This window comes from Tachysurus fulvidraco, chromosome 7 (assembly GCF_022655615.1).
Source record: "Tachysurus fulvidraco isolate hzauxx_2018 chromosome 7, HZAU_PFXX_2.0, whole genome shotgun sequence".
NCBI classification, from domain to species: Eukaryota; Metazoa; Chordata; class Actinopteri; order Siluriformes; family Bagridae; genus Tachysurus; species Tachysurus fulvidraco.
The window spans coordinates 5,948,859-5,962,021 of NC_062524.1; the positions used below are offsets into that span (position 1 = coordinate 5,948,859).

The window sequence follows — 13,163 nt, forward strand, 5'->3', positions numbered from 1 at the left end:
TAACACAAACACGTGGGTGCGTGTTCAGCTTCCACAGTCCTCGTTTCGTGGATTTAACTACGTCAAAGTTTCACTTACGATTATTTTCTGACGGATTCTAACGTCGTTGAATCAGATCCTGAAAAAAAAGTAACAACAAACACACACACAAAAAAAAAAAGATTCACAAACTCGGGTTTTATTCAGGCGATACACAGGACATCCTCTGTTTTGGGGCTTTTGACACGTGTGTCGCACGCAAATGACGACGGTAAAGACAGTAAACAGCAGGTGAAGTGAAATTCCTGAAATTAATTGTTGCTCAGAGTAAATTAGAAGTAAGTATTTGTGTGTTTGTGAAATAAAAACGGGATTTATATATAAATGTTGTTTTTACGGTCGGTTTTTTTTAAGGTGGGGAAGTCATAATAGTAACGCGAGCTAGCAATGCTAGTCATGTGTCTTATTATTATTATTATTATTATTATTATTATTATTATTATTATTATTATTATTATCAGGTTTTTTATTATTATTATCTGCTAAAATGTTTAACTGTACTTTAATACATTTTAAGATTTTTAGGATTTATTGTTATTATTATTATTATTATTATTATTATTATTAGTGTTATTATTATTTATTATTTTTATCTGCTAAAATGTTTGCCTAACTGTTCTTTAATACATTTTAAGATTTTTATGATTCATTATTATTATTATTATTATTATTAATTAATTTATCTATTTATTTAAATTATTTCTTTAACTGTGTCTGTTGACATCCAGCCTGAAAAATGCACTATATAAGTTTTTAAGACAACATTTCTAATTGATTTTAAGATGTTAACATCTATTTTAAAATTAAAAAAAAATCAGCAGGCAATAACAGTTCTCACAGATTAGTTTCTCATGAGGTCATTTCAGTGTATTTCCTCCTCTAACACACAAATTTCAGTCTGTTTTTAATAAGCTGATGTAGCTTAGCTTTAAATGCTAAACGATTCTGTTCTGTGTTTTTTTTTCTTTCTTTCTTTTTTCACCAGAATGACGGAGAACGATGTGGACAACGAGCTGTTAGACTATGAGGAGGATGAGGTGGATGCGACAGGAGGTGTCGGGGACGGAGTGCTCGCTGGAGACGGCAGTACTGTGGCCTTGAGAAAAGAAGGACTCAAAGGATCCTATGTTTCCATCCACTCCTCAGGTTTCAGGGACTTCCTGTTAAAGCCCGAGCTCCTCAGGGCCATCGTGGACTGCGGCTTCGAGCATCCGTCTGAGGGTGATTAGCATGAAATAGTAGTAAAAGATGTGTGAATTCACTTGGAATAATAGTCATACAGTGTATTTCCACGTTGGACGTTCTTTCTATTTTCTATCAGTTCAGCATGAGTGCATTCCACAAGCCATCTTGGGCATGGATGTGTTGTGCCAGGCCAAGTCGGGTATGGGGAAGACGGCCGTCTTTGTCTTGGCGACACTCCAGCAGCTGGAGCCAGTGACTGGCCAGGTAATGTGCTGAAAACTCCAACATCACCATTAAAGTTAATATTAAACAATATGGTCTAAAGTCAGTGGATGAGTAAGACCAAACTCTCTACACCATCGTGGTGGTGGTGGTGGTGGTGGTATGATAGGACACTTATATTGAACTCCATTCAGCTAATTATGTGACTCCTTTTGGTAACAGATTTAAAGGTTTCATAGAAACATGTACACCTTTTTTATTTGTAAATACTTTGACATCTATGTGAAATTCCTAATAATAACTACGAGGTGAATAATTTCTCTTTCCCAGGTGTCAGTGCTGGTGATGTGTCATACCCGAGAGCTGGCTTTCCAGATCAGCAAAGAGTACGAACGTTTCTCCAAGTACATGCCAGCTATAAAGGTCTGAACATATCTTTTACCTAATAATAATAATAATAATAATAATAATAATAATAATAAAGGACTGTACTCAGTATACTATGCAATTTTTTGTAAAGATAGAAAAAAAAGTAATGCACACAATAATATAAATTAGTGGATTAGCCAAGAAGTAATAAGTAATAATGCTGTTCTTGTGGGGTTTTTTTGTTGTTTGCTTAAGGTAAATAGAGAGAAGAGAGAGAGAGAGAGAGAGAGAGAGAGAGAGAGAGAGAGAGAGAGGGGGGATGTGTGAGAGAGCGAGAGAGAGAGAGAGAGAAGAGAGAGGGGGGATGAGAGAGAGAGAGAATAGAGAGAGAGAGTAGAGAGAGAGAGGAGGAAGAAGAGAGAGCGAGAAGAGAGAGAGGCAGAGAGCGAGAGAGAAGGGGAGAGAAGGAGAGAGAGAGGAGATAGGAAGAAGAGAGGGAGAGAGAGAGAGGATCAAGGAGTGATTAGGAGATTAGATGGGATCGAATCGAGATCTATGCCTAATGATATACTATTCTATGGATATATTATACAATAATCTCGTAGTTCTTCCTCTCTCTCCTTATTTCTCTCTTCTCTCTCTCTCTCCCCCCCTCCCTCTATCTTCCTCCCCCCCCCCTCTCTCCCCCTCAGGTGGCAGTGTTCTTTGGTGGTTTGCCTATAAAGAAGGACGAGGAGACACTAAAGAGAGAGAGTCCTCACATAGTGGTCGGAACGCCTGGCCGTATCTTGGCCCTGTCACGCAACAAGAGTCTCAACCTGCGTCACATCAAACACTTCATCCTGGACGAGTGTGACAAGATGCTGGAACAGCTTGGTGAGGGCCTTTTAGAAATAAAAACACTGTCACAAACGTTGCAATATGAAAAGAGCTTCAGTACAATGTGTTTTGGGGTGGGCAGTTTTTAGAGGATTTGACGATGTGATGTTTAAAAGGAAGTGTTGTTCAGAGGGAGGCGGCATTCAGAGGGAGACGGTGAAGATGTGTTGTTTACTGTCACGAAGAGGAGAAAGCCGAAGCAGTTTGTTTAGCTTTATCCACACATTCAAACACAATGTCTCAGCCAATATTCATCATCGTTTTATTTTTTAGACATGAGACGTGACGTCCAGGAGATTTTCCGCATGACCCCACACGAGAAGCAGGTCATGATGTTCAGCGCCACCTTGAGCAAAGAAATCCGTCCCGTCTGCCGAAAGTTCATGCAAGATGTAATTACACCTCCTCTCACTCCACCATGGCAACCACTCCTTAGCAACAGACTCCGTCCTAGCGTTAGTACAGGAGCCATACTGCAGCCGTGTAGTTAAGTTAGAGAGAAGCTGTACGGCACACAACGCTCTGTTCATCTCTCGCTAGCTCTATAGCACAGGTGATAACTAGCAGATTTAATCCCTTATTTCGCAGCTAGTGCTAGTTTTTTTTAGTTGGAACAAGTCACCTGGCAGTATTAGCTCAGCTCAGTAGACCCTCACTTCCTGTCCAGAAACCTTCTCATGCGGCTTCTGAGAAAAGTTTAGGAGACATACTGCTGTTTGAGACATACCAAGCTCTCAGAATTAGGCTTCAATTAGAACATAGCATATTGTGCTGCTTTGAATGGAAACTCAAAGGAAACTGCAATTATTGGGCTCTTCAAAGCACATTAGGGCAATCTGTTGCTGCGGTTTAATGCTGGCCAGCCTGGCAGTGAGCTTAGTGCTTCACAAATCCTCTGGCTCTTTCTTTAAAACGAGGCCCTCAGCGGACCTGCACGAGCGCCAATTACATAAAACGGGAAATACACCCAAAATAAACAAAAAGCTCCAGGGACCTCGTAGTCAATTCCCCCTTTTTTAAGAAAAACGACTTTGTAATTAAATCGGCTGACGTCAGCCGAGTATTAAAACCGGCCCGTGTGCAATTTCCTGCAAGAAGACGGACCGCTTCATCGAGCCACGCTCTGGGCACGCCCGCTTCGTCTGTGCTAAAAGAAGCGACAAACTCATCTCGAAAAAGAGAAGAAAGTGTGAGAGGCGGAGCAGGAAGGATGAAAGTCGGCACAGACTCTTCAAAATAAGTGACGAAGTGAGGAACCTTCTGCTGTGGAAATGTTCACCACGAAGAACCAACGACAGACAAGTGTGAACCACGTCATGCAAAGAGGCATCACGCACCATGATATCCTTCCATCTCTCTCTCTCTCTCTCACACACACACACACACACAATCTCTAAAGAGTTCTTTATTTAGTCTGGAGAAATGAAGATAGAAACAAACAGACAAAACAAACTGTAACTTTCTGCGAGATGCAGCAAAGAAAGCTGAGGTGACTGCGAGCGAGTCAGAAACCCCGCAGGAACACGTCTGATTTCACAGCGTTCCTCTCATTACTGAAAAAACAAACAAACAAACAACAGAAACACTTTCATCTCTTGAACATCTAAAGAAATGGTTTGGAAAAACCTTTCACACTTTTAGTCAATCAGCCAAAACCCATTCAGCGTCTACACATGAAGGCTATTAATGTAAATAACAACAAACTGTCCACTTTTACATTTCCAGCTAAGTGCTTAGCTTAGATCATGTTAACTCCTCCAGTGGTGGACAGTAGGCTAAGTTTTGTACCCTGCTAGCTTGTTCTGCCATCATATCATGTAAATAAGACCGAGCGCAGCTCGTTATTATATTTCGTAAACCTGAAGCAAAGTCTGATAGCGAGCCACCTGACTGTTATTTCATTAAAGGCATTAGCCATGTTCTCAGGTTAGCTAACAAAAATACTGGGCAGTTTCCATCAGGTGTTTAAGGTCAGTCGTGTTAGCCTAATCACAAGCAAATCATCCCAAATCTTTATAGATCTGCTTATATAACTCCCAACCACCAGCTAATCTGCCCCCAATGCCACAACAACCACCAAGAGATGCCTTTAACCCTTTAATTGCTCAGTTGTATAAAATGTAAGTCACTCTGGTTAATGGCGTCTGCTAAATGCTGTAAATGTAAGAGAGAGAGAGAGAGAGAGAGAGAGAGGTTAAGACAAGTTTTGCTCTCTTGATGGTTGTGAAGCTATCGTGTTCATAAATGTTCATTATGCGACTCTTGTTGTCTCAAAATGGCAAGATGAAAGCAAAACCACAGGAAAAATATATATATTCCAATAACTGCCCTTCATCATTAATGGAACTTATCAAGCAGCGTTAGAGAAACGTCTCCCATCTATTCATTAAACCGAGTGTGATCAGTTATCTCGATGTAAACCTTTTGTTCAGTTTGCCTTGTTTTACAAGCTACTGCTTCCTGTAAAACCTCATATTTCTCTGAAGGGAAAACTAACTTTTAACGTCTTTTCGGTAGTCCCTTCACAACCGTTACCTTTATTCCCCATTTCGTCAGCACACGCGCTTGAGCGAGTAATGACCCGCACCAGCCTGTGACAAGCACTGAGTGACAAACCACGTTGTTGAAGCACCGCGCTGAACACGACCGGAATGTAATGAAGTCTCGAGGAAATGCCTAGATCGCTCACGCACTACAGATTTGCACCTCATGTGTGAAATTGGAGGGGGACCGTAGGGCTTATGGTGCCGTATGGGACAGAGCCGGTGCACTAAAGCACATCTCTGTGACAGTTTCCCATTACTTGTTAGCTACATTAGCCCACAAGGCTGAAAACCCAAATGTCACGTCTTGGCTGATCGACTGTATTTAGAGGAAAAATCGTAAATGAAACTTTTCTGTCCCGAGCTGTGCATTGAACAGAGCTTCTTACAGAGCTTTCTGTTTATTAATTAACACACACACACACGTGTGTATATATATACACACCAGCAAGACACCACATGCACACACACAGTATATATCATGCTGCAGACAGAAAAGATGAGTCAGACCTCCAGTTTTAACTTGATCTCCGATCGAGCGAATGCTGACTGAACGTACCTAGATATGATATTTAGACGAGGCCACAGACAGAACAGCTGCACTCATGTCAGCGTTTAAGGAGTGCTTAGGGTTCAGTGACCGCACCGATTAATCTGTAAGCTGTCTCCAGGTAAGTGGAGTGAACGGTGTAGACCGCAGAGCGGCTGTGAGACGAGCGTCTCCTCTGTCCACTATCCGGTTCTCTGCTTGGTCTAATATTCTGTTTACTCGTCGTTAAATGTTACACATTCGAGTAACAAATGATTCCTCTTCCTGTTTGGTAGAGTTTAATTATTAGTAGTAAACTGTAAGAATACAAGAAATGATGATCAAGTGTTCCAGGAACGATCTAAAGCTTTAGGAGTGAGGAATCATTCTCGGACCCTGAAGGGAAATCTTTACCCGGCACTCGTACGATGTAAACTCTGCGACCAGAGTTTTGGCAGCGTGACACTTTCCTGTTAAGGCCCTGAAATTAAAGAGGCCAATAGCAAAATTGTAGAGTATTCTCAGACGATGGCTACAAATAAAGGAGACGATCAACCGTAAATGAAACACATGCAGATCCTTATTTATAACCGTCAAACCACTCCGATTGATAATGTAAACGAAACAGTTTTCTTTAACGGCAGGATCGTGTAATCGGACCTGGAGACGTCAGAATTCGGACTAAGTTTTAATGGTACAATCTTGTACTGTAATAATCTTATAACAGCACTGAAATTAAGCCCATAGATGAAAGAGACAGTAAATAGGCCTGGTATCTGTTGTAAGGCACGTAGCATGTTAAAAGACTTTAGAGCATTTACATATATATATTTATTTATCTATTTATTTATTTATTTGCTGGCTGTGTATATTAGTTCTAATTCAATAAATGCCTGGGCTGCACTACCAGATTCTACACACTTGTGCTGATAATGTGTGATCGCAGATATATTGACAAAAATCACTGATTTAAATATATATATATAATATTTAAATATTTCCTTAGAATAAATCTCCACAAAGGTTTGGATTATTCACACGGACCTGCGATCTTTAGCACAATTTCCTGATTTCAGATCAAAACAAACTCTCAGCTCAGCTCTTCTCTCAGACATGATGTCAGCATCTCGTTTCTGGCGTCTCCTTCACACTGCAGGATTTTCTACGGTACATGTGACCCGGACCGCGTGTAGATCAGAAAAGGGCTTGAGATTGTACACACTGTAGTGTTCTTTTTACGCTAGTATGAGTAAAGTGTATAGCATTTAATCATATATTTAGAAGATGTATAGGAGCTTATATGTATTACTGTGAGGGAGGGGGTAGGGAGGGTGTGTCTAACCCCCATCCTTTTTTGTTTCCCCCTCCTGCTTCTCTTCTTCCTGTGTCACTCACCCTGTTCTACACCTCACACCCTTTCTCTCCAACATCCTTGTCTTGACCCTCATAAACCCCACCGTATAAAATTCCACTTCCTGTCTGTGCCCTTACACCCTCTACCTGCTCCTTCCCCCCATCCTCCTGCACCTCGACGCCTCCTCGTTCACTAAAGCCCATGGAAATATTTGTGGATGACGAGACCAAGCTGACCCTGCATGGCCTGCAGCAGTACTACGTCAAGCTGAAGGACAACGAGAAGAACAGGAAACTGTTTGATCTGCTGGACGTGCTGGAGTTCAATCAGGTATCTCAGCGTATGCTCAAGAACCGGGCTTTTAAATCACTATTTCCTAATCCTGAGTTTTATTTCCCCTGCACATCTTAGTCCACAAATTATTCTAGATTATAGAGAAGTCTGTCCTCTATCCTCACCCACTCCGCTGAAACCGCACATCCGTACAAACGTGGTCGATATCCGTGTAAATTCAAGTACAAGATTTTAACGACACAAAAGTTTTTAATAATTACAGTCTTATAAGTTAGTGTTGTATAAGTAACGACAATAAAACTAGCAAATAATGTTAGTCATCGCAATTCTTCATGCAGGAAACTATACTGATAAATGTTTCTGTTTATGCAGCTATATTTATATCTATGTTTTAAAGAAATACAAGTTAAATGTTAACTTAATAAACATAAGTTCATAAATAAATAAAAGCCTAGCTTGGGTTCTGTAAATATGGCTGTATATCGGTTGGGGGCGGAGCTAATTTTCTGGCCCAGAAAAAAATGTAAATACAATGCTTAAAATAAACAAGTCCATTTCCGTGGCATTTTGTAATCATTTTTTGAGTGTTTTCTCTGATTGTATGCGATTATCACAGAATGACTGTTAAAGATTACAGACGGCTCCTTCAACAGCTTTCAACCTATAAGATGATTGTTTCTTATGAACGCAAAGCAGCTTTATTTTCCGTTATATGATTATTTCAGGGTGTGAATACCTTTAAACAATACACAGTGCAACATTAACCCTATAAAGTATTAGTTAATAAGCTTGGTTGTGATTCAGACTGGCCAATTGCAGGAATTCTAGTTTCTGTTATTACTTTATTAATAATTTAATTATTTGCTCTAGTCTTTCATTTATTTATTTAATTTGATCATTTCTAGTCAGGTCTCCTTGGGTGTAATAAAGCCTCGGTATAAATGAAGTGGTTCTTGTACTTATTATTATACGTTATTACAGATAAAGCTTACTTGTGTGTTGTGGCTGTTGCAGGTGGTGATCTTTGTGAAGTCAGTGCAGCGCTGCATCGCTCTCGCTCAGCTGCTGGTGGAGCAGAACTTCCCGGCCATCGCCATCCACAGAGCGATGCCTCAGGAGGAGAGGTACGACACCGCCTCACAAACACTCACTAACACATGGCTGTGCTTCATCACTGTCATTTCCCCAGCAGTAATCCAACGCTTTCCGTCCATTAACCGCAGGCTCGCTCGATATCAGCAGTTTAAAGACTTTCAGAGACGCATCCTCGTAGCTACTAACCTGTTCGGCAGAGGAATGGACATCGAAAGAGTCAACATCGCCTTTAACTACGACATGCCTGAGGATTCGGACACGTACCTGCACAGGGTTGGTCAGCGCTGGCTTAGTAATTAGTGATAGGATCGTTATATTTAGTAACGTGACATATTCGGTAACACAAACAGTTATTATCATGTTACACTATACATACAGTCTTTAGAACGACTATAACATCCCGGCTCTCCGATATTTTCTTAGGTGGCTAGAGCGGGCAGGTTTGGCACAAAAGGTCTAGCCATCACGTTTGTGTCGGACGAAAGCGACGCCCGGACGCTGAATGACGTTCAGGACAGATTCGAGGTGAACATCACTGAGCTTCCAGAGGAGATCGACATCTCGTCTTACAGTAAGTGCTGCACTACCTGCTCCTTTCTGAACAGCTGTGAGTGTGACTGAGGTGACGTTTTGAATCAAGATGTGAGTCCTGTGAAATCCCAAGGGACTAAAAGATGTGGAAATATACAGCAGACTGGGCTGCAGCTTCGGATTCTCCGCGTTTATTAGTGCACTTGGAGACTCTCCAGATTTTGTTTTCTCGCCAGCTTATGAAGCTTAAGTAAAGAGAAAGAGAGCGAGGAGGAGATAAGAAAGCAGCCGGCCTGGAGAGATAAAAGAGCAGCGAGTGTTCTCACCTCTGACCTTTTTGTGATTCGTCACAAAGACCCACCATACCAAAACAATTCAATACAGCATGCTCAGCATCTACAGCCCTGAGCTCCAATACATCAACAGAAAACTTTAGCAAGTGATCACAGAGCGAATAATTAAAATCAGTCATGAGGATGTGATGTTTTTCTGCCCCTTTGGTAAATCATTTTGTAAAGCAGATTCCTGCCGGTGCCTTTAGATGTAGATTTATGTGTTTATTGATGGTAAAACTCGAACTAACATACAAAACGTTTTTTTTCTCTGACCCAGTCGAGCAGACGCGGTAAAGCGGACACCGAGGAGAGACGGCGAGCCTTTCTTTTCGAGGACGTCTGGGAGGAGCAGCACTCCGTAGCCCGCATTTCACACAGACTGAAGTGGCGTGAGAATGTAAAAGCAGGAAAAAAAAAAGTCTCTAGTTCTAGTAATCCAACACTCATACATTCAGCACACGGGTTGTTCCTGCCTCTGATGCTTATGTATATTTAAATAAAAAAAACTTTGTTTATTTTAAATTATAGAGCCAGGATTTTGTAGTGTGCTTGTTAGGGATTTTATTTACCTTTTCAAAAAGTCTCACTGGCTTTTTTTTTTTTTTTTTTTTAATTCGAGTGCAGTGGTTGGTTGGTTTTTGTTCATGTGTTTGATCGAACTCCGTTGTTTTTTGATAGACGAAGCATCCGTGTAAACCAGTCGAATAGTAAGCTGTGATAGTAGTTCTATAATAAAGGCATGATGGACACGGAGTGATAATGTGTCTGATAAGTTAACTGTCCTTTTGTGTTTAGTGCTTTTTGGGGAAAAATAACACATTGTTTGTTTATTTACAGCTACTTTTGTGTTTAAACTAATTGTATGCAATATTGTATTGAATTATTATTAGTACTGAGACACTGTACAGTAAAGGTGCATTAGGTTTGAGTTTTCCTTTTTATATTTCAGAACCGGTTGTAGTCGCAAACCTATTAACCTGTACGATAAGTATTAACCTGTACGAATAATAATAAGTATTAACATGTACGAATTTTCTTTTCAGCAGTTTAAAAGAAAAAGAGAGACAGAGCGAGCATTCCTAATGTTTTTCCTACATAATGCACCTTTAGGACATTTTGGTACTTCTCATTGTGCTTTACCAGTATTCAGAATTCAAGACTGAATTTCATAATTAAACACAAAACACAAGCAGCTGTCGTGTCAGTGAGGTTTCTTCTGGTTCTATCTGTCTTTGGTGTCTTAAATGAGGAATAAAACACTTTATGTTGTGTTATATGCAGAAAATGTTCACTGTTACTGCTTTGTAGTCCATTATTCTTCAGTACCAAGTACTGAAGTGTTTTTCCTTTTACATCACAGAAATTTGCCAAAGATTACAGTTTTTTTTAAGTTATTAAAAAAATACACATCGTTAGTTTATGTTTGCAAAACGAGGTACTTATCACTGTTAAAGTAGCTATAAACAGCTGTTTCCTCATCAGTTCCACCTATTTTGTCCAAGATTACAGAGATATCTGAAAGCACAAGCCATCTTGAAGTCTCTTACTGTGGCAGGAAATGTTTGGTTACAAAGCACTGACACGGGGAAACTCCTTCCAAAATTCTTAAACAAAGATAATCACAGAAATTTTTTCCATATCAACATGTTTATACATTCATTCATTCCCGCTTATCCGAACTTCTCAGGTCACAGGGAGCCTGTAATAAACCTACCATGCATGTCTCCACGCACACAAGGCGGAGGCGGGAATCAAACTCCGACCCTGGAGGTGTGAGGCAAACGTGCTAACCACTAAGCCACCGTGCCCCCTATGTTTATACATAACATTTTAATTATTTCGATTAATAAGATTTTGGAGAGTGATTATTAGCTGTTGCTATAACAGCGATAAAAGTGTTAAGATTATGAGCATGTTATTATAATCCATGTGATTTACCTTTGAATCGAAATTAATCGACATGGCAGTTTGGTGGCTTTTCAATCAGTAGTCCAACACCTTAACCACTGAGCTACAACTTTCCCTTTTAGATGCAAATTGTGGCGTCTGAGGCAGGTTTTACCTCAGGACCTGTCAGTCTCAATGAAGGACAGGTGACTTTTTTTGTTTGTTGTTGTTGTTGTTGTTTTTTACTCTAGTCTACCTATTAAGAAATAGAGCAGAGTAATAAATCACGTTATATTGTTAGGTTAAAAAAATTTATCTCTTAAAAGGAGCGATACATGGGAGGATGTGATGGTTCAGTGGTTAAGGCTTCGGGTCATTGATCAGAAGGTCGGGGTTCGAGCCCTCAAGCTGCTGCGACATCGATGTTGGCTCCTTGAGCAAGGCCCTTAACCTCACCTGCTCCAGGAGTGCCGTACTATGGCTGACCCCAGGCTCATAATAACCTGGTATATGCAAAAACTTAAAGCATTTCAATGCATGTGACTTAAAAAAAAGATGTTTCTTCTTAATTCAGTAAGATTCATTAAATCATAGTACTTTTAAAGTATCTACAGTGTCCTTATGTATAAAAATTCTGTGAACACATTTCATTTTTGTTCACCATTACAGAGTAAAGCATGAATAATACATTAAAACCTAGCGCTAATGTTTAGCTATGTTGAGACAGTGGAGACAGATGAAGATCCCTGACCCAATTTATCAGCTTTATCTTCAGCTCTAAATGCTTCAAAGGAAACAGGCTGTTAATGATCTGCACACAATTACACACTCCAAACCCCACAGAGAAACCGAAGCTTCACGGCTTCGGCTAGCCAGATAAGCTGACGTTTTAGGTTATGAAAGCTCTGCACTTCTCTGTTTGCTAGCAAATGTATCTAAGTGCTGCTAAAGTTTACAGCTAGATAGTTAGCAAACTACTGACTAAAACCCCAACAGCATTTGGCTAACAGCATTTGTTAGCTGTCTTTAAATAATCTTAATGATAATGGGAGTATTTATAATAGCCTGTTGGTTAACACCAACCAAAGCCTTTCTCCATTAGCTAGCTGAGTCATCTAGATTAGCTAGGTGGATTTTATGATGTTTGTACTCTATGAAAGCTCTGTTGTGTTAAACTCACTGTGTCTGAATGTTCAGAAAACAATTTTTTTTTAGATTTTTCATTTATCATCTACATGTTTAGCCTTATGCACGTATGAATTAACATGGGCTAGATAGTTAGCAAATGAACCTAGCAAGCTACTGAAAGAAACCTCAAGAGAATTTGCATAACAGCATTTGCAAGCTATTTTTAAATACCGTTGATAAGGAGTGTAGCATTCATAATAGTTGTTTAGTTAACATATTCACACACATTTTCCCTTTAGCTAGCTAAACTAGCTGACACACTGCTTATCTTTTCAGCCTCCTGTTTGATGTTCTTGCAGATTGTGCTCAACATATTCGAAATGGAAACTCTCAGGATAATGTAAATAAAGGGAATATTTGCATGATAGCTATCTGTGTAGCTAGAACCATGTATTAATTAACATGATAGATAGTTCGTGGATGAACCTAGCAAGCTAATGAATGAAACCTCAAGAGTATTTGGCTAACAGAAATTGTTAGCTATCTAAATACTTTTGATAAGGAGTAATTCTAATTCTAACAACAACAAAAAATAATAAAAAATGCATGAAGTAACAATCTATGGACCTAGAAAGCTACAGAATGAAACAAAAGCAGAAAACGTCAACAGCATTTGCTAGCTATCTTTAAATACTATTGATAATAAATGTAGTGTTCCTAATAGGCAGTTAGATAACAATGTTTCACACACATCTCTCCATATGCTAGCTGTA

General features: G+C 39.8%; 2 protein-coding genes across 5 annotated transcripts in view; one reads left to right on the top strand and one right to left on the bottom strand.

The window, feature by feature from the left end:
* Window positions 1–13,163, bottom strand: part of polr1h (RNA polymerase I subunit H) — a 28,311-nt gene that overhangs the window by 2,878 nt on the left and 12,270 nt on the right. The window contains exon 1 of one of the 3 annotated variants that reach the window (XM_027133928.2): window positions 8,407–8,538. The exons of 1 other annotated variant lie outside the window; for it this stretch is intronic. The gene's annotated coding sequence lies outside the window, so the exon portion shown is untranslated. Of the gene's footprint in view, window positions 1–78; window positions 222–8,406; window positions 8,539–13,163 lie in introns of those variants that run through there. One more of the 3 variants, XM_027133926.2, reaches the window with a different exon arrangement.
* On the top strand, window positions 136–10,567 carry ddx39b (DEAD (Asp-Glu-Ala-Asp) box polypeptide 39B). 2 transcript variants are annotated; one of them, XM_027133924.2, is made up of 11 exons: window positions 136–270; window positions 1,025–1,260; window positions 1,361–1,488; window positions 1,777–1,869; window positions 2,508–2,691; window positions 2,968–3,086; window positions 7,319–7,450; window positions 8,429–8,538; window positions 8,638–8,782; window positions 8,933–9,080; window positions 9,653–10,567. In XM_027133924.2, exons 1-11 carry the CDS (start codon window positions 242–244, stop codon window positions 9,667–9,669), a joined length of 1,341 nt encoding a protein of 446 aa, XP_026989725.2. In that variant the 5' UTR covers window positions 136–241; the 3' UTR covers window positions 9,670–10,567. The 2 variants fall into 2 exon arrangements, with proteins under 2 accessions (XP_026989725.2, XP_026989726.2); XM_027133925.2 differs by having other exon boundaries at window positions 181–317.

What these genes read in the sequence shown, in the direction of transcription:
- ddx39b (XM_027133924.2), top strand. Translation starts at nt 242, where the DNA reads ATGACGACGGTAAAGACAGTAAACAGCAG. An exon ending in GTAAAGACAGTAAACAGCAG is followed by an intron (nt 271 to 1,024) that starts GTGAAGTGAAAT and finishes TTTTTTCACCAG; the next exon opens with AATGACGGAGAACGATGTGG. An exon ending in TGGAGCCAGTGACTGGCCAG is followed by an intron (nt 1,489 to 1,776) that starts GTAATGTGCTGA and finishes TCTCTTTCCCAG; the next exon opens with GTGTCAGTGCTGGTGATGTG.